This window comes from Macrosteles quadrilineatus, unplaced genomic scaffold (genome assembly GCF_028750875.1).
Source record: "Macrosteles quadrilineatus isolate MER2022 unplaced genomic scaffold, UCM_ALF_1.0 Scaffold_4__1_contigs__length_99947679, whole genome shotgun sequence".
Lineage (NCBI taxonomy): Eukaryota > Metazoa > Arthropoda > Insecta > Hemiptera > Cicadellidae > Macrosteles > Macrosteles quadrilineatus.
In genome coordinates, this window is record NW_026542597.1 from 15,615,078 (window position 1) to 15,636,146 (window position 21,069).

Sequence of the window (21,069 nt, forward strand, 5' to 3'; positions counted from 1 at the left end):
AAACTAATGGTCAATCTCAAACATAAATATTGACGTATATTTGACGTCAATGTTGACGTACCATATACTTAAAGTTGACTTATTGTCTACATATCTATATATTTAATACACAGTTGTAACACTGTTTTCTCAGTAATTACTGGACCGATCTACAAGATTTATGTCTCAAATTAAAGGGGATAGTGTGTAGATTTGCCGAACTTCCTTAGAATTTACGTTTTTTCTAAGGGCTACGACTTACAGCCCTTTAAAGGTCGAGTCAATACAATTCTTATTGAAGAATATAATACACAGTTTATAAATTATTCGTCAGCTGTTTAATGTTTGTCAGACATTTGTTATTATTTTTATAACCTCACTTTCAGTATGCAATTATTAAACTTGGAGTTTCTGTTTATAAACACACAATTTTGATCAAGGAAAGTGTATTTGTTAACTAATTTTTGAAATGTTTTAGTTTTCCTGCAAAGTGATCTGAAGGAAAGTGGTAATTGAGTTTAAGTTTGAGTATGGAATGTGAAATAATACCCATAGTAGGGAACGGAAACTTATTGTTTTGATCAATATAATTTATTCTCTACGGCCACCAGAATAATCTTGCAAGTTGTACATAAAATTGATGGCAATGTTGACTCGGGTCATTACAGCGTTAGAAAACTTTATCATTAACCCCAGGATATGAAAAGTACAAAAAGAAAAAGAAAAGGTAATCATTAACCAGGGGTAAAGAAACATACAGAACGAAAAAACACGTAGAGAACCATCGAACTAAAAAGGTAAAGAGCAGTGATGGTGTTCAATGTGCTCTGGAAGTCCCTTCTAAAAAATTCCAATTTTTTTGAATTGGGTTCGTTAGATTGGATTTGTCAGTACTGCAAATCTATGAATTTTGAGTCAGAACAGACTAACTGGGACACAAATATTTTTTACTTATGTTGTCACAAGGGGAAGGTAAAATGAACTCCTTATCAACATTTTAAGTTTATGGAATATCTTATCAACAGCGACTATAAAAAAAAGTATTGAGGGTCAAAAGAGACAAAAAACTATTTGAGTAAAATATAATAAAAATCTGCATTTGAAATGGCCAGTTCTAAGTCTCACTTGAATCAACATCTTTCTGGTAGTGGTAGTCTACATAGTTTTAAAATCCACGACTCCTTTTCCATCGAATTGGACCGTTAATACCCTCTAACATTGAACAAAGTATGCCCAACTTTATATATACGACGTAAACACAGCTTTTACTCACAGTATGGGTAAAGATTCGTAAAATGCGACCAACTGCTGATGCGTGATTTACATGTAGGCTATGTGACTATCTTTATTCTATACAACAAATGTAATTAAAAAAAACCACGAATATAGGAATATACTTGAGCAAATTATCTAAATAGCATAAATAGCTGCTTATTAGGTTATCAGCATCGCCCAGTTCGTATAGGCCTACTATTTATTTTTCAAATGAAACTCGAATTAATATAAAACATTCATTTGGTTAAAATAATATAGCCTATCGGTTTGATTAACATAAAATAGTTTATACAGATAAACTATCAGTTCTATTTCATGTAAAAAATTAAACAACCCCTAAATAAAATACAAAGATAAACAGTATTTGTTAATTATTATTTCTTTTATTGCTGACAATATTCCCGTGGCGGAGCACGGGCGGTTAACTAGTACAGAATTATTATGAGGTTTAAAAGAAAAAGGTAAGTTACTTTCATATTATACGGAGGCCACACAAATACAGCGCGCTGCGGCGATAAGGTTAGGTTAGATTATCATAATCTTTTATGACTCATCTGGTATTGTTCGATCGTAGATTAAACATATACTCCTCAAGATATTTTTATAATCAATGCTTAGTGAGCAATGTTTTTTTTTTAGAAACAAGATCACATGTTTCAAACCGTAATATTAACCAGATGTTGTAAATTATTGTTTGTCTATGTTTGATTTTAAGTAAGTAAAAGCTTTGAGTTTTTTATTTGTTTTATTGTTTGAAAATGTTTTTTATGTAATTAGTAAAAGTTTTTGATAGGTTATTACTGGAATTTAATCTTATTTTACTCTTTTTCATGTCAGATTTCAAAAAGCACCTTAAACATACATCAACCCAGGACGTACAATGACGGGTCCTCTGCTAGTCTTATATATTTAAAAAATTGTTTTTTCTTTTCCGACTACGTTTGGCTCTTCTACCCGACCGATTTTTATGATTAAAGTCTCAAATTGAAGGACGCTAAGTTTTCTCATGAAGCATCGGTAAATATTTACCTACTGTATTACTCGACCAAAACACATAATTTGATTTATTTTCTAATTCTTACTTCAATTTAAGATGTACCTTCACCAGTTATAATGTTATTTTCCTATATATTTTAGTCTAAGAACCTTCAGTGAAATACTGGCTATCATCTAAGCTATTATTTATTCAAATCGTACGAGTTTCAAGCAAACGCAAGGTGAAAAACCAGCATAAAAATTATTTTTCATAAGGTTGTTATATGATAAAATATTAATAGCTCCATGAGTATTGGTAATGTTTTTCTATATGTTTTTTTCTCATAAATTTGATTACTTCTCGGATATTATATTTCTTTAAACGCTGAAGAGCAGCACGGGTCCTATAGACTCAAAATAATCAGCAAATTATAGGCTTTAATTTGAGCTATCGATCGTTTGAATCAGTTAAGCTAAAGATACTGTATTACTCAATCAAAAATCATAAATTTAATTATTTATCGGATATTGTATTTATTTTAAAGCTGCAGGGCAGCATGGGTAGTCTAGTTACTAATGATAAATGTTTTAGCAATCAGCACAGTCTAAATCGTTACCAACACCAACCAAAATTTCTATTTTGAGAGCCTACAGCCGCTCTAGTTACTTAAGCTATGCTACATTATTCCCTTATTTGTATTGTGTACTATGATGTTATAATGTTGTGTTTGGTTGTTTTCAATGTAATTGACACAATAGCTTATCCATAATGATTGCTGATAATCAACATTCGAACATTTGAATAGGATTAACGCAACTTCCAATAAAAATCACAGAAACACGTATTGTTTGAAAGTATTAATATATGATAAATCTTAGTAAAATTTACATTTTGGGATATTTTTAGTTCATAATTATATATTTTTTCTAAAAACGATACAATCCTTTTCAATAGGAAAAAACTACATCTCGTATAATCATAAAATATACCAACGGTCAACATCTTTATTAAATAATGACTGAAATTTGTAAACTTACTGCTGGCGACAAGGGTGGTACCAACCTTATGCGGCTATAAGTCAGAAAATGTTTCTAGAAAACACTAAAAAGCAATATTAGCTTATGAAATATGATAAAATATTTACAGTAAATGTTGATTATATCTAACTGTTATATTCATCGTGAGTTGCATACCTACTGGTAATCTTGTAGTTGACTTTTTTAAACTCATTGTAAATATTACTGTTATTCGTTTTGAAATAACTTCTGTAGGCCTAATACTTTGCAATTGCTCAAATTCGAGCAACACTAGTTAATCAATTAATCAATCCCAATCAATCAAATTAATTGGTGGGGGAATCCCAATGTCAAATATAGGTCAATAAACTATAAAATGAGATTAACTTATTATAGCACCAAGTCTTAGAAGGGCTCAGCTTTAAAAAATAACAATACTGTAATGATACTATTTTTCAAAGCAGAAATTTTATTTTGGGAATTTCTTACGGTGTCAGTAATGAAAGTTTATTTAGGCCTACAATGGTTTTCAATGACTCGAGACGACAGGGACGTGCACAAATATTTTGTGCAAATAGGACCAATGCAATCCCATGTTAAAATGTTATTATATCCTATTATTTGTTTTATAACATATTTTAGACTGTATCATGGAAATTGTACATAATGTTTACCTAAATTTATTTTTTAATGTCTCCTACAAATTAAACACCACGAGCAATGCTCGGTCTCTCTAGTCTCTTATACACTACACTATACAGCATGGATTGACTTGACCTAAGATTGATATACGTATCCATCTAATAAACGTAATTCTAATAAATAATTCTACCAAGTATGCTGACTGGGATGGTAAGCCTGTACTTATGCCCTTCATCTTGCAAGCCATGAATTATTCCTTACAATTCATATATTTTTTATCACAAATCTCAAAAATCTTTAACTTTCACTGGTATCTCTAATATTTAAAGTTGACCATACTGTAAACAGGATTTTTGTTATTTGGCTTATCTGAATGGGGAAAAATGCACAGTGGCACAAGAAAAATAGGCATAGTTTTCGTGCTTATGGTCTGGCCGGTAAGATAAATGCATATTTTATCATAATAATCAAAATGGAGTAGGAAATTAATTTTGATTGTTGTGAAAGGTGTTTGAGAAGCCCCGGACAAAGTCGGTGGATGGGTCGGCAGAGGAGGACCCGTTTGCGATACAACTCATCTCGCTGTGCCCCGAGAGTCGTAAGCTGTGCATCGCCGGAGCCAGCAGCTACGTCATACTGTTCAAGTTCCGCAAACTGGAGTCTGTCGGCGACACGTGTGTGAGTGTTTTTTCTAGTTTATAAGCAGTAAAAGATTTTGTCAATGATTTGTGGATCAGATCATAAAATTGATCAATTGAAATTCAAAAAAATTATTTAATAAACATGGTTTTTTGTAAGACAATGACAATAACTGTTTCATTAAATAGTCAAGTATTACATTAGAAGGTGTCATATGATGTATCTTTTAACTCATAGATTAACTTAAGTAAGGTACCCAAGGAATCGTTCCCAAGTGTCAGATCATAGATTCACCTGGTATTTTTCTGGTGATTCGCCACACTAAAGAACTCACTTGTGCCATGAATGTTTATTGATATTCCAATATTCAAATATTCTTTTTCCACTCATTAGCTTAAGTAGTTGGAGTTTTGATCTTTGAAGCTGTGTTCTTGTACGCAGACACTGGAGATTCCTGTAGTCTACGAAGTCAGTGAGGAACCCGAAGTCTCACCCGAATGTGAATACCCGCCCAAACCTAGCCTCACTGACCCGGACAATAAGAAGGTGAGTCAATACAGAAAACCTTAAAAAGACATGGGTAAGAGCTAAATGCATACATAACATACAAATAGAATTAATATTAAACTCTCATTCCATTTGAAAAATTACTACTAAAAAACAGTTTTCACAGCATTTCAGGATTCAAATCTGATTTCATCCTGACGTGAAAAAGTATTTTAATCACAACACTAAGATTAACCCAAAAAAACTTGTAAAATCAAAAATAATCATGCAAATGTGCAGTTATCAAAACAAGGAGAAAAAATCAATTTCTGGAGAAAATAGTTAGTACCTACAAAAAGGGGGTAGGCAAACACAATAGACGCCGACATGTCTAAGTCTACAAGATTGTGGTTGAAGTGATTGGTCTACTGATTGTGTTTATGTGTACTAATCTTATTATGTTTAAAGTACTTTCTCTTTTGGTAGCAAGCTGGTCTAGTGGTTAGAGTGTGGGTCTTGGGTTCCCAACATCATGGGGTTCAAATACCTAATCACCAGTTCGGAGTTTGTATAAGTGATAATTTGGCAATCCTCTAGGTTTAGCCAGAAGTATGCAAATGGTTCTGGGCTAGAGCCCAGGTTCTAGGATTTGAAATTAGGTCAGAATATTTCTCTTCAGGATGGAATCAGATTCCAGACCTGGAGAAGTTTGAAAAACTTGTCTACCATGTTGATGAATTTCTTTGTTTTTCCTCAAAACATTTATATAAAATTAAATTAGTTAATGTTGTGAAATGGATCCATATTATTTTCTTGCATGCTATCTGTCTCTGCAGTCATCCCTGGAGTACACACTACCTGTGAAAGTCAAGCCAGGCCCTATCAAGAAGCCGCCGGGATTCCAAGCACACCTGGTGTGTATCACCCCTGTTGCCAACGGAGACTCTCCCAGCAGCATAACAGCCCTGTGTATCAATTCTTCATACGGACTGTGAGTATACATACTGTTACACAATCTGTCACATTATAAATACTCCACATTATTTATTATAGCAGTTGTACAGAATTCATATTCAATTCAGGAAAATTCTGCTTTTCCTAAATACTTTTCCTAAACTGAAGATGAAGAAACTGTATTGTTGTATTGTATACTTGAAAGTAGTCTGCTTTGTCTCACAATCCTGCAAAACCAGAAGAAACACAAATGTGTAACACAAAGCTATCACAACAGATACACCATCTGGTACTGACCATAAAGAGAAACTGCTAAAGCTTTTCAACCTTCTCCCAAAAATTTTACAGAATTCAAGTGATTTGTATGCCTTCTATTATTACTGTAACACTCCATGAATGGCTCTTTAAACTGTGTTGTGTTAAACCTGACAACAGATGGGATATCTTCTTCAGTATTCAAAAGTGAATTGTAATACTATCTTTCGCTAATCTCCGGGCATGTTTGTTGGCAGGATGGCGTACGGCAATGAAGTAGGCTTGGTGGTTGTGGATATCGTCCAAAAGTGTTGCCTTCTGAGCATCGGCACACCAGACCTGTACGGCAACGCGGATCCGTACCAACGAGTGCCGCGGTCGCCCAAACGTAACCCTCTGTGCGAGGGCGACGGAGAGCGGTGTCGATCACCGAGCATCGACCAGGTAACTTGTCGTCCAGCCTCAGAGCCTTCGTAAGGTAGTGCAAGAAAGCAGGGTAGTCGTAAAGTAGGCTAACAGCTCACTAAATAGATTTTTAATTTGTAGAATTGACTGAACATTCGTAATACTATTTTTGCTATAACCGTTTTCTTGTAAGGTAAACTTTGAATGTTTGCACTCTTGTAAGCTGGCTATGAAAGTTTTACTAAACAAATAGTTTACTAACATTTATTAAGTTGCATTGAATTTCTTATACCGAAATTTACATATCATCTATATGGACCAGCTGTAGCCAATTCGTTATTATTAAAGAACGTAATTGAATAAAGCAACTCTCAGGTTGTGCAACTTTTAAAAATTATTTGTTTTCCTTTTTAGTTCTTGTTATTGTAATAGTTGATGTGACATTGAAGATGTAATGTGTAAAATAAATTTTTCTTTCTGTTTGGCGCGACAAAAGTTTGTGGATATAACAGCAATTAGTAATTTACTAGCACACTTTTTGTTGGTGGTTCAATTTTCAATTCAACTATGGTCTTTATTTTTAGTCTATAATTGATTTGAGTTTTGTCTATAAAATGGTTTTTCGACCATTATAAAGTCGTTTTTTAATTTGAATACCCAATACACTTGACTTCATGAGCTTGTTGTCTTCCATGTTACAACAACTTTCCAACATAACAACAAGACATTTTAGTATTTTTTTGGAACAGCAGATTGTATATCTCTTTTAGCTCTTTAATATATGTTAAAAAATTTTAGGAGTGCGTATTTTAATCATTTTTACCAAGGTTTTGTTCTACCTATCCTGCTTTCTTGAAGAAATATTTTGTCATTAAACACACTCAACACACAAACTCAAAATTGTTGTAACATTTTTTTTAAATTTGGTGTAGATTATTTCAGTATTTTAATTATTTAAAGTTTTGTTTGTAGTCTAAATTTTTTTGTTTTATTAAAAGCTAATAACCAGTTACAACACTTTTGAAGCAGTCGCACATTCATTTGTACATAACAAATTTTTTTAGATGCAGTTTATATTTTTAAGACTTAATAGATCAAATAGCAAGAAAAAAAACAACAGTTATCAAAATATAAATATACTACATAAAACAAACACACACAAAAGTCATTACACATTCTGTTCAGTGGTTAAATTTAGTTAGCTATTTTACTTATTTTCTTATTTTTGTATTTTTCTCCCTTGTTTTTGATTATCATTTTAGTAATACATTTAGTAATACATAGTGAAATAATCCTCACAATATTATCATAACTGTGCAGTTTAACTAAGAATTTTCATCAGGAAATTCACTTACCTATTAGTTTTACAAAGAAAGAAAACGGAATTGGCAGATGATTGGTTACAAAATGTTTGAAATATTGTCAAAACGTGTAAACTTGTTTGCCTGTACAGTATATAAACAAAATCACTTGTTCTAACTTTGCTAGTCTTCTAACACATTTAGTCGTAGAATAGTGGAGTCATTTTGCTGCTTCGCTGTTAGCAATTTAGTGCTACTAACGTTCAAAGGAATTATTTGTAATTGTTCTCTGATGAAATTTCATTCCAATAATTGATGAGACATGTTTTTCAGTACCGTACTTAAAGTAGTTTGTGTAGTTTACCTACCTCATTTTTTTCTTCGGCTCGTAGTCAAAACTGTGCAATAATTTTTTGATGCCTAGAAATCACAAATATATTTAAATATTTCAAAAATGTCTTGCATTAAACATTTTTGAACAGTTGAATTAGTATAGACTGAACTCACATGTATCTCAGTACAGTAGTCAGTAATAATTTTCCGTCTTAATATAATCTTTTTGTTATTTAATCGATTGCAGACTTGAGTTAAACATCAATGCTGTAAAATTGTATATTTCCTTCAGTAATAATTAAAACAAAGTTACATTCTTTCCAATTATTTAGGAAAATCTAAATTACATAATAGTTTTCCCTTAGATGTTTTAAAACCTTTTCCGTGAAAAAGAAAACTCAATTTGAATCCAAATATTTTGGTTGAAAAAAATATATCTTATGGAATATTTTTGCAAACCTATGCTATATTACGCTATAAATCTTATTACTCAAAATGATCCAATTTTATATTACATGATATCAAGAATCAAGAAATGTTTTTTTTTTTAATACAAAAATGTTTTTAGACTATACCAAATCAATATTGTGGAGGACATGGATTTACTTATGTGTGTTGCAGTACATTCTGTTTGATTTGTTATTGATTTTCTACCCTGTTCCCTCCTGAGTGAACCGCATGAGTAGATGTTGTTATTCCGAAGGTCATAGACTATGAGGAGCTGGACAGATTGGTCATCAGTCCCGGGCTGTACTCGGCTCAAGTCTCACCCAACCCGGACACAGACGTCGAGACTGCGGAGGACGCTTTCTGTCTCGACGAAGCAGACCATCCGTCCAAGGACCGCAGAAGTAGTTCCTCGTGGAAGGGTTTCAGTCTGAAAAAACAGTTGAGCCGAGTAGACATGAAACTGAAACACACTTTTTCCGCGCCTCCAGAAAAAACAGGGAAGAGAAATTCCGTTTTTTACTCCGGTTCGAATGCGGTTTCCCCAGCAGAGAATTCGGGGAGTAATTCCCCCGAGTACCCCAACAGTCCGGAGCCGGAGAGTGAGGACTTGCCTTCTATAGTACTCATCAAGGAGGCGGAGTCCGAGGATGTGGTGGAGGGGGGTAGTGCCGTGAGACCTACGGAACTGCAACTGTTCGACCACCAGGGTAAACCGATTAGACCCCCGAGAAAGGACAGAAAGAGGGTGTCAGTAGATCAGAAGACTCCCAATAGGAGTGACACGAGACTGTTATCTGTGCCCAATATCAAGTACAGCAATCAACAAGGCCTGCGCGACCTGCGACGCAAGGAGGCCATGAAACTGTCCAACCACAATAACCAAGCGTTCGGAAACATCAAACGTAAGATCAGTAAGTCACAAACATTACGCACTTTCTTTTATCTGGTTATTTGGAATGTTCTGTGCTTGGTTTCGGGTGGATTTTACTAAATCTGATTCGGTTAACCACAAATTTTCACTTCATTTGAACTCACCAAGCACCGATCTCACTATCAATGAGGAATGCATGGTCGAAGAACCTTTTTCGAACACAACTCACTGTAAACACAGTGAGCTTTGACCATTTACCTATTGTACTGTAATTTGGATGCGTAATCATTGATTTTATTCAGAATGTTATAAAAAATATACTGTATAAGCTACAAAACTATATTATTTGACTGCAGTTCTTTGATTAATAATTTTTATTACATTGCTTTGTGGTTGATTGGAGTTCAAAGTGATTTTTCAATCTTGTACTTTATGTAGAAATTGAAATTACTCAACTTACCTTCACAAACTTACTTACTGATGCTTGTATTTCAACCATAGTTATGGTATATTTTTAAGGTTGCAATAACTTTTCTCCTGCTTATAATACGTTAAATAGACCATCCAAAATAATCAGTGCACATAATCAATGTTTTGTAGTTGGTAAAAATTGGATTAATTATTGAGCCAAAATTAAGATGATTAAAATCTTTGTTGGGTGTAGAAACTATTTTATTGGTCTTTGGCTTTTCACTTCTTCATCTATTGTCATCATTTTTATATTCAATCGTTAACCTCACTGTATTTTAATACTTTCCAAATACTTACAACCCATGGTACAATCTAATTGTTAGTGTTTTCTATCCCTTTTTTGATAAACTTGCATTTGGTTTTAAGATTTTACTATAGATATTTCAATATTAATATTTAAGTAGTTTTTGTCGTAGATTAAAATAGATTAGAACTCATTTGCATCCGTTGTAAATAATTTAAACAAATTATTCCTCTGTGAGCTGGGTTAGTTTGTGTGTCTTTGTTCAAAAATAAGATGGATATATTTTGTCAGTTGAAGGCGAATTTAGATTTAAAGTACTTATTAATGCTATTCTGTTAAACCAAAGTAGTTGGACAATGATTTAATATATCCATACAGCTGAAAAAATGAGTTATTTTGTATATCTTGCTCCTCTATGAAGCTATGTATTTTCCAAACTTTTACTTTAGTATTGACCTTTATTTTCGTCTTTATTTTTTTTAAGACGTTTCTGGTTACAGTTTTGTTTTTTTACCGAGGCGATTAAACACATTTCTTACCACCTGTCACACTCTTATAAGTGGCATTGTGTCACCTGGTAGAGAATGTGTTAAAGGGTAAAAACTTTTATACGACAATTTCAAAATATTTAGTTTGAATAAAAATATGCAGATAAGAATAGTAAAAATACTAAGAATAAAACTTCTTTGTGACTCCCTTCCTATTTCTGTATAAATTCACAATTTATATTTTCCATCATAACTGCTGTGTATTCTTTCACTGTAAATTCCATTCAAACCATAAAAACTTCCATTCCATGATAACTTAATCATAAAACCAATCTCAACACCCAAAAAGCTGCATTAATATGCCTACTTTTGTCTTCTCTCTGCCCTCTACTAAGTAAGGCAATTTTTTTTCTTCTTTGATTTAATTTGTGTAAAAGTTCAACTTTAAGAAATTACATTAGCGAGTAGGAAAATGTATTTGACGGATGCAAATGGGTCTAGACTTGTTTTGCCAGCGGCTCGTGCCTGATTGGTTCATTGCTACCTGACATTTGGCGGTAACTAGCATAGACTCCCGTAGAACCTCGTCCTGTAGTCAATCGTCCAAACCTGTTCCCAAGTTATAATTTTACGTTTATTATATTTTGTTTGCATTTTTCTTTAGTTGTTCATCCTACATCAACGAAAGGACAACGTTGTTAGAGACAAAACCAACCATAGACGGTGTACATAGAATAGTCCGTACAATGAGTGTGCAGTGTGTGTTGTGTGTATATATTGTACTAACATTTGACTTTTTTCAGGCCCAGTGCTTTAATAACTGCTTGTTCCTTTTTTCCTGATATTCCTATTGATGTTGAATGTGCCAGTAGGGCGTAATGAATGAAACAATAATTTTAGAATGCCTTTTTTATGTAAAAAACAAATGTTGGGACAATTTAATTTTACATCTTTTATTTAATTTGCAATTTATTATTACAAAATCAATTTTTCATTCAAACAGAAATACTATGTTAAAGTGTTGAATGTTTTGAACTTTGGTAACCAAAGGTCTGTCAACCGATGGAGGGTTTAAGAATCAGTGTTTGAAATTTTAATCTATACTGGACTTGACATGTACTTTAATACTGTAACAATCGTAATACCAATTATTGAAAGAGCATACACTTTCTTTAGTTTCATTTCCTTTTTTTATCTGCAAGTTCTTAACCTTGGCACCATTGGTTTAGCTTTTTACCGTCATAAATTGAAATAGCAAGATTATTATTAGAAGTGGCCAATTAATTTAACCCTCCTCAAACACAGATTAAGATGATCAATTCTTTATCCCCTCCTTTACCTTGTTTTTTTTTTGTCAAATGTTAAATTCATTCTTAATGTTTGGATAATATATTTTAATATTGACTTTAAGTTTATCGTCTAAAACAAAGCAAAACAAAGCAAAATTAAAAGTAGATCTAGGTGCATTCAACTCCCAGCCAACCCAATTTGTTTCTCTTCGCTCATTAACAATGTTTTTCCAATTGTTTACTATATGCCATAACAATATGTTTAATTATTGTATAATTTTTTTGATTTTTTCAAGGATTCAGATGGAGACCAAAGCTGCCTTAAATATTTATTCGGTATTTATTCTCAGTGTATGTTTAGAATCTAGAGTCCGTAGTGGGCTGAAACGTAACAGTGGCTTATAGTCCCGTGTGACTAACCTAACCTAACCTACAACCTCCCCGTAATCTGTCCATAGTAACACCGTACTTGTGTGTCCACCTCCAACCATCCCCATCCTATAGCTACACTGGGCATTGTTTACTATTCAATCTGTTATAATAGAAAAAGTTGTAAGTGTGTATACCATTCTGATAACCCATAAATGAAATTTAAGATGTCAAGATGAAGACTAAGAAAGTTTGAGGAGTTGATGCAAATTATTAAATACATTAAAAGACTGTCATATAATTTTATAAATAGCCATGTAGTGGCTTTTCATTTTAAATCAATTTAATTTCGTAATCAATTAATTAGTGGACTTTTCTAACACGTATATGTATTTTCCTACGTATTTTTTTTATAAAAAAATCATTTCCTATTTCCAATTTTTGTTGACCAATCACTTAAACTGGTAATGCTAAATTACTATTTTTTTATCTAAAATATATTTTGGTCTAGTAATAGTAGTTTAGAAAAAGCTTAGGTCATATTATCATATTATTTTACCATAGTAAAAAACAAGTAGTCAGAGGTATCACCAAGTAGAATTTTTTTATATTCATGAAATTGCTACAAACAATTTCCCAATAGATTGTAGATGCAATGAGCTCTCAAAAATGTACTCTTTAATATATGATTCACATCTTTGTTACTGAAAAGTCCACTTTACGTATATTCAAACTTGTTTTTTACATAGTTATTTATAAAGTCATCATGTGTTCTGTTATGTCATCCATTTGTACCTTGTGATCAGTAAGTAAATGTGAGTAGTGAACAATGTCCGTGTACGCCGTGTCTGTCAGATTAACGGGGTGTGTGTGTCGCCGACGGGCAAGCTGAGTGGATCGCCCGCGCGGCGTGCCGTGCCTGAGCCCGTACGCCGCTCAAAGTCGCAAGGTACCAGCCGCAAGCTCCAGAAATGCTTGAGCACCGTATCCTACTCCGATGATGGCTTGCTACCCCCGCCGCGGCCCCATCTCGACAAAACCAACCTACTCTCGACTCGACAGTATTGCAGTTTTGGTAGTACAGTCACCTGTCCATGGTCGTAGTATTTCTGTGGTCTCCGATTTTGTTTTCGTTTCATTTCAGTTCGTAGTATTTTCGTTTGGGTTTACATTGAGTTTTGTGACACTTGCAAATTGTCTCCACTGCGCTTTGCATTCGTAGTTGGTGTGTGTGGTTCAGAGTGGTAGTTTGGTGTTGGAGTTTGACACTCACAGGAGGAAATAATAGTTTTTATACACAGCGATTTTGTACAACAACCTAAATTTTAATACATAAAACAATCTTAAAACGATTTTTTAAAGTATCATTTTTCATTTTGATTGTTCTTATTTGTTCTTCCAAATAAAGTAATAACCTAATTCCAAATAATTATTAATAATTCATGGAATATAATAAATAAATTATACTGTAGCAAAAAAATACACCACACCTAAACCGTATATAAATGGTCCATTAGAAACAACTGTTTATTCCTGTTTAGTTTCCTTATACATTTTTGGGAAAATTTTAGCTATTCTCATTGGACCATTTTATACTATTTGCTCTAACTTAACGATACAAAACAAATTAATTCATGAATGATTGTAAAATAGTGTAAAAAGGTTTAGTTGAGCACATTTTTCAGTAGGCCTACATTTTTTTTTACTTTGAAAATATTTAAATAGTTTGCCTGCAAGCTAATCGGCTTAGTGCTGAAATGTACAAACACATCAATTTGTTAAGTTGCATATGTTTTTTTGTTTTATTTTGTAGGTATTTGCCTTGAAATGTAGCATTCAACATTCAAATGGTAAATTTAAAGCAGCCAAATAAGTATATCTCAAAATTCTTATAGAGCTGCATTGATTCACGCGCTTTGCCACCTTGTCACCGTACAATTTGTAAGTGTCATGTTTGCGTAGTCTCCGTCTAACGTAGCGCGCAGCAGCAGTTATTGGCCAGAAATCTAAACAATGGTTACACACAGGCAGATCACGATCGGCCTGTTCAAACACACACATAACCTCCAAGACCTGTTGAGTCTAGTTGTTGCAACGTCTTCCTATGTTTGTGGCAACATATCTATCTATGGTTTATGTCTCTCGTGCAGCATGGAGCCGATAACAACGTGTTTATTTCAATGGGTGACGTACTATCCAAAACTTGTCATTTTGCTATCTTGCTATGTCTATGTAGAGTATGAGCCTGCTGTATACCTTCACTGATTCAGAATCTACCCGTAGCGATAAGTAGTTTTTGCATAATTTGCAGGTAGCCGGCAGGATCTTTTTATTTGTTTGGAGTGGAAAAGATTTACAAAAAGGTTTTAGTTAATGGAACAATATGACTTTTTTTATTAACATTTTATGAGCTGTCACTGTGATGGATATTCAATTATGTCTAACACTTTTTGATACGTCCATGTTTATACTGTACTGTAACATTTAAAACATTGTATAGTATACATATAAAAGATAGGAGATACTTCGAGTTGACCTGATAATAACGGTTTGACTGTTACTATCCTGTAAATTTTTACAATATAAGTTTAAGTATAACAAAAGTGTTTATATTATGATGCCAAGTCGTAGAGTTTCCAGCCTTGGTACTATTCACGAAATAGTTTTTTTTAATAGGTTTCTCATAAAAAGATCCTGCTTGTAGTTGATCAGATATAATCTTAAGCATTATAGAGTTTATTAAAATTTTAAAGACACATTGGTTTATAAGTTTACAAATAATTGTTTAAGTCAATAGATTTAAATATTTTGTGTTTCTACAGCTCAGTACCAATTTACATTCAAGTTACTGAAGCAATTAGTTTTGATTTTTGAAATTTTTTTGTCTTCATTTTTTTCATACACTGCCTTTTGAAGAGAATTGAACTAAAGGTATTACAACACCTGTATCACATTTTTCATAGAATAGATATGTGTATAAACGATTTAACAATATTCTTAGAAACCTTTGCATTAGTATATGGGTTGAAACAATGAAATCAGATTTTTATGTGTGTTAATAGTTACGTACTGTACAAACAAAACAATTTTACAAAATTGTCCCCATTCCAAAATCGTGTAATTTTTTTTTAACTTATATTCCAATGCATAGACAATATTAGTATTGTAAATTACTATAACATTTTCGTTTCAGATGTTACTTAAACTATTTTCTTTGATAAAAAATTGTTTACAGTTAAAAATTTAGAAGATAAATAAATTTTTCCAGTGAATTCTAAAGAATGTGAAGCTGCAATTTGTGAAAACCTCTGAAAAATTTTGAATTTAGTGGAATTTAAATGCTTTTCTAATGGACCTTACAGCCCAGTTAATGTTAAATTTAGTTTGAAGAACAATTAATCTATACACATCTGAGACTGACAGTGTAGATGAATACATTATCGGTAATCTAGTCTTACATTAATCTTAGTTTAGCCTTAGGTGTTGGAAGGGTTATAGATTCTGAATCAATACTCAACTTTTTATTTTCACAATACACTTCTCATATTTTTCACTGAGTTCATTTTTGTTGTCAACATTTTCAAACGATGTCTCGTGTTTACTAATTTTTATTACAGTTTAGTTTTATACCACTTTGTTTCTCTTTCACTTTTCCCTCTCCGTCCTTCTGCTTGCTTTCAATGTTCTCGCATGCGTCTCTCGCTCTATTCTTGTTCTCGTCTTTGTTTCTCTGTTTCGCACGCTCTGCTTACAACTAGAGTCGAACAGACATTTGCTCATCACTATTGGCTCGGCTACAACTGCTACTGCTCTGCTTCATTTTAAATTTTCAATGTTTAGTATAAAGTAATTCTCATTGGTATATTTACATTTACATTAATACCATTTGCATTTGTTCGGGAGATTTTATTATCTTTCACTGAAGATTTCATGTTTTTTTTAGATTTATTATGTGTTTTTGTGGTTCTTTAGCTGTTTATGATTAATGGCTTTAAACAAGCTTTAGCTTGTGTTTACAATCTTGATGTTTGTGTTTGATTAATTTCCAGCTCTACCAAGAAACAAATTATAGGTATATTTACTTGGTAATGTGTTTTTCTTTTTAGTATTGGGGTTTCTGTAAAAGTAAACCTTTTCTTAAAAATCAGATTTCTCTAAGAACACAATAATTTTAGAAGAAAACTGAAAAGCTATGACATGTCTAGGAGGTGTTCCAACTACTGGTACTGGATATATTGGAACGATATTCATTTTATCATTATCATACATTTTTGTATTTTTAACATTGAACCATGACTTGCAATGAAGTGTATGAGCAAACATTTGTCTGTAAACAGCAAATAAATTCCTGTCTTCTCAAAAAGTATTCACCAATTAAATTTTGTCATCATAAACATATTTTGTATGCATGAATCATAAGTCATTACTATATCGATCCCGTTCTAAGAATGGAATGAATATTAGCAGATTAAAGTATGTCGTCTGTAACACGAATGAGCATGTAAGTGCCTGTACCGCCTTGCTTGCTACCAACCTAACAACACACTAACAATTAATCAACTTGTATTTTTAACAATCAGATAATTTAATAATAATTTAAATCTTATTTTTGTGATAAATTTGCTCATAAATGTATGCCAATAATGATTTTATGGAATACCTAATAATAATTTCAAAACCAATTAAATTACACAACAAATTGAAATGGGTGGATTTGTTAAATATGTTTATAACTTGTTTCTTGATTGGATAACGTGTCAAACATGTTTCTTTCTAAGCTGCCTAGGAATTCTTCATCCAAAGTAAAAGGGTTGTATTTTATAAACTGTAGATTTCATATGTGGTCATGACGTGCTGTTTTAAAATACAAAAGTTTACAAAATGAAATGTTTTAAAACCTGTTTAAGGCACACAAAAAATACAAAAGTGCTATGAAAGTAAATGGGTACAAAACTAGATATTTTGTGGTTTTAACCGGTACTATATTTTCAGAAATTTTAGTTATTTACCTAACTTCCTAACTGTATAAATTAAAACATACTATAAAATGTTTATCAGCTTAAGATAGAAGAAAAATTCAATACCTATTAAATTATTTTACTATACAAAGGATTATGTCGAAGCCAGACTAATGTAAAACACATTTTTTAATATTTTCATAATTTTATTTGATTTACCAAAGTAGTTAACATTTTGGCCTGCTTAGGGAAGTTAAGCTGGATATTTCCTTAAAGTAGACAAGCTTTATAAAGATAAGTAGGTAGATAACTTCTAAGCGTAGTTGCATATTATGGTTTCTCCTCGACTTGTTCTAATTGATAATTCTGTTATGACAGACAAGCTGGACAGTTCTTTTTCTCGATCTCGGAGCTCCAGCATGTCAAGTCTAGAGAACATAAGTTCCGAAGCTATCCAGTGCCTCTCTTTTGCTGATTCCTACACGAAAAAGTCAGGTGGGTCAAAGTCAATTTAATATCAGTATTATTCTCATTAACACTATTAATTGACAGGGACACGTCATCTAGGTGTGTATTTAAACCCAAATACGAGTGAAGGATGAGTGTAGAACAGTGAGATGATATGTGTTGTTTTTTTACTGTCCAAGATCAGCTGTTTGATTAAGGATCATTTATTTTAAGTTCAATGATCAGCTGAGTCTAGTTTTGAACCATCAAAAAGCTGTTAACTTTTCTCAGGTTTGATCCGGTAATCTTTTGATTGCTAGGCGAGCACTACTGTATAACCAGCTACCCAGCCAGTCATACAGCACAATATCACTCACTACACATAGGAAAAACATACATTGGCAACATCGGAGTTTTTATGTTCATAAGATAAGGAAACAACTCGACAAAAAAGCAAAACTAAATCACTAAATAATCCATGGAGTTCAAAGAGTTAGCCTTAATATGAGTCTAGAATTAAAGTAATGGAGTGTTCTCGTGGATCTTTTTATCAGAGACCATCTGTTTTTAGCCACGACAATTTATGAAAAACTCAAAGGTCGAAAACCTGCTGGGTCCAGTAATGAATTTAAAAAACCACTGGTTTTCCTCAGAGTATTTTTACTTTTTAGATTTTCTGGAAAATAATTTGATAAATCCCCTATACTATAGGCCTGAATTTATCAAACTCAATCTAAAGTGTGGCTAAATATCTATTATCCAAAAGCTTGAGACTTCACATAATGAAGCATTCACCTCTGGACATGACTAACTCCGCCCTCTGTGACAGAAGCCAGTACCTTCCCGACACTGTGGGTCGGTACCAGTCTCGGCTCCGTACTGACCGTGATGCTGAATGTCCCGGCACCGGGCGAGACCCGGTTGTCGCAACCGGTCGCAGTCTCACCCTGTGGAACCATCTTCCGGCTCAAGGGGTGCATCCTCACCATGTCCTTCTTAGACTGCAACGGAGCTCTCATCCCCTACTCCTACGAGAGCTGGAAAGACGAAGGCAAGCAAAGTAAGGATCTTTAGTTACCGTTTCAATTGTGATGAAAATTTTCCTACTTTTTTTAACTTTACCTGTATGTGTTGGTAAACCCTGTGTCTGGCATCTATTTTTTTACTTCTCTTTATAGTTTTTATCTCTTCTGATATTAGATTAGGTTGAGAAAAAAATACTTCCAGGCTGGTGGGAGATTACACAGGGTGTGTCTATGATCCACTTTGAAATTTTTGTTTATATTCATGTCTAAATTGAAAACTTATCCCCCTCATATCCTGGGAAGGTATGTACTAGAATTCATACTAACCAATTCCTCTCACATCCAGGAAATGCTATTACATACTTGTTACAATATAATTATTATTTTCAGACCGATTTTGTTGATATTATTCAAACTTAGCATGTCATTTTGGTTTTGGATTTAAAAATAATAAATGAATTCTGATCAGAAAATTTTAAATGGTGGTAATTATTGATGTTAAATAGCAAAAAAAAAACATAAATAATATCTGGGTAAGTATGAGTTTTAGGGCAGTCATAGATAAAAAACCTTGTTACTTATTCTGACCGTATTTATATTTTATGACACTCTTCATATATTTTCATGATTTATACTTACTTAATCTTGTCTTTTACCCTTTCTTCTGCCATTCTTCTCTTCTTCAGGTACATTTTAGCCACATAGAACTTATTTTTAATTGTGTCAGTAGTAAATATAAAATTGAAGTCAGTCATGAATCCTAATATTTGACTGCTATATATTTTTACAAGTGTTTTGTAAGGAATAAAAGAATGTATTGATCTTTATAATCCAGGAAACTAATTTTTAAGTTGTGATGCACAAAACAATTAATCAAATAACGATGATGATAAAACCTCTTTCGAGAAGAACTGTTCGCCTCTTGTCCTGTAGGCTCCCCAAAGGACTATTTTGAGTCATGAATTGGTGAATGATCCAATGAATTGGTATCTGAATTAACATTGTATGCCCAAATAATCCTGTGTGTAAGGACAAATAGTATTTTTTGTAGCAACACATTTTTACAGAACTTTTTTGAAATTTTTCTAATCTTTTCCTTTACTACTCTAATTAATTATCTTCCGCTAGGAAGTGTCAGATTTGTGACTTAAACCTTTATTTGTACATTAGGATTTTGTCGACATTCCAATCACTGTTGCGTAGAAGGACAATTGGTGCATTTAACACGTCAGATGTTCTAGGAACTCCGACGAGAAGTAGTACAAACAACAGCCGGATGTCTCCGCCTCTGGGAGGCTCTGAGATGACGTGTGACAGACAGTTTGTGGTGTTGGTGTCGGAGAAGCAGGCCCGGGTGGTGGCGCTGCCTTCGCAAAACTGTGTCTACCGGCAACAACTCGCCGACACAGACTTTGTTGTCAAAGCTGAGATCATCTCGTTAAAAGGTATGAGATATTTTTATGTGGTGAAGGGTTGGTCTTTGGGACACGAGAATCAACAAAAATTCAGTTACAATCCAATCTTGTATTGTACGATGGCCATCCAGAAAGTAAGAGACATTTTAAATCGACGATGCTTGTGGCGGTGCGATTGCCTACACTTCCCACACTTAGTACCGTACGCATCCAGCTATAGGAGTGTGCCCCTCATATCTCTCTTACTTTGTCAGTATTATAGTGTTAAATAAGCGATGTCATTGCAAATCCCACCAGCTGCGAGGTAGGCTCTGATTTTTTGGCAAAAAAATCACAAGCAAATTTAAATTTATTACCAGATTTGTGATCTTTTTGGCATAGGAGTAATGATGGAAGGCAGAGTGTGACAGTTATGCATTGACTTTAAAAATGTCCTTACCAACATTCATAATAAGGACTGCGGTGGTAGGCTTATTGTAGTGACTGACAAACAAGTAAGTCAACGTCCAAACAAGTGGATGGTGGCGTCGTCCTGTAATCCAGATAATAGCGGTCACGAATTGTGGATATTTATAGGAATGTACTGTGGATGTGATACTCCCTAGTGTGGATTAAGGTTCGTACTACTGAGTACTACTACTATCCGCAGTACTATCCTGAAATTAGACCAATTCGTTAATTACAAGGCAAAAATGTGGTTTGAATTCCACTATAAACTGTAGGTCCTTTGGTTGCCATTGGCTGTATGGGCTATTAATTAACAGCTGTGTCCAAGGAATAA

At 33.3% G+C, this 21,069-nt stretch overlaps 1 protein-coding gene across 9 annotated transcripts in view; it reads left to right on the forward strand.

Annotated features, from left to right (window-relative positions):
- LOC128992696 (syntaxin-binding protein 5-like) overlaps positions 1 to 21,069 on the forward strand; it is a 420,306-nt gene that overhangs the window by 384,290 nt on the left and 14,947 nt on the right. For 2 of the 9 annotated variants that reach the window (XM_054416406.1, XM_054416410.1), the window contains exons 12-19: positions 4,396 to 4,566; positions 4,969 to 5,073; positions 5,850 to 6,004; positions 6,480 to 6,666; positions 8,965 to 9,622; positions 17,780 to 17,896; positions 18,678 to 18,908; positions 20,106 to 20,318. In XM_054416406.1, the coding sequence (XP_054272381.1) occupies positions 4,396 to 4,566; positions 4,969 to 5,073; positions 5,850 to 6,004; positions 6,480 to 6,666; positions 8,965 to 9,622; positions 17,780 to 17,896; positions 18,678 to 18,908; positions 20,106 to 20,318 (1,837 nt within the window). Of the gene's footprint in view, positions 1 to 4,395; positions 4,567 to 4,968; positions 5,074 to 5,849; positions 6,005 to 6,479; positions 6,667 to 8,964; positions 9,623 to 12,370; positions 12,411 to 13,298; positions 13,519 to 14,593; positions 14,628 to 17,779; positions 17,897 to 18,677; positions 18,909 to 20,105; positions 20,319 to 21,069 lie in introns of all 9 variants that reach the window. The other 7 variants (XM_054416409.1, XM_054416408.1, XM_054416407.1 and 4 more) reach the window with 7 other exon arrangements.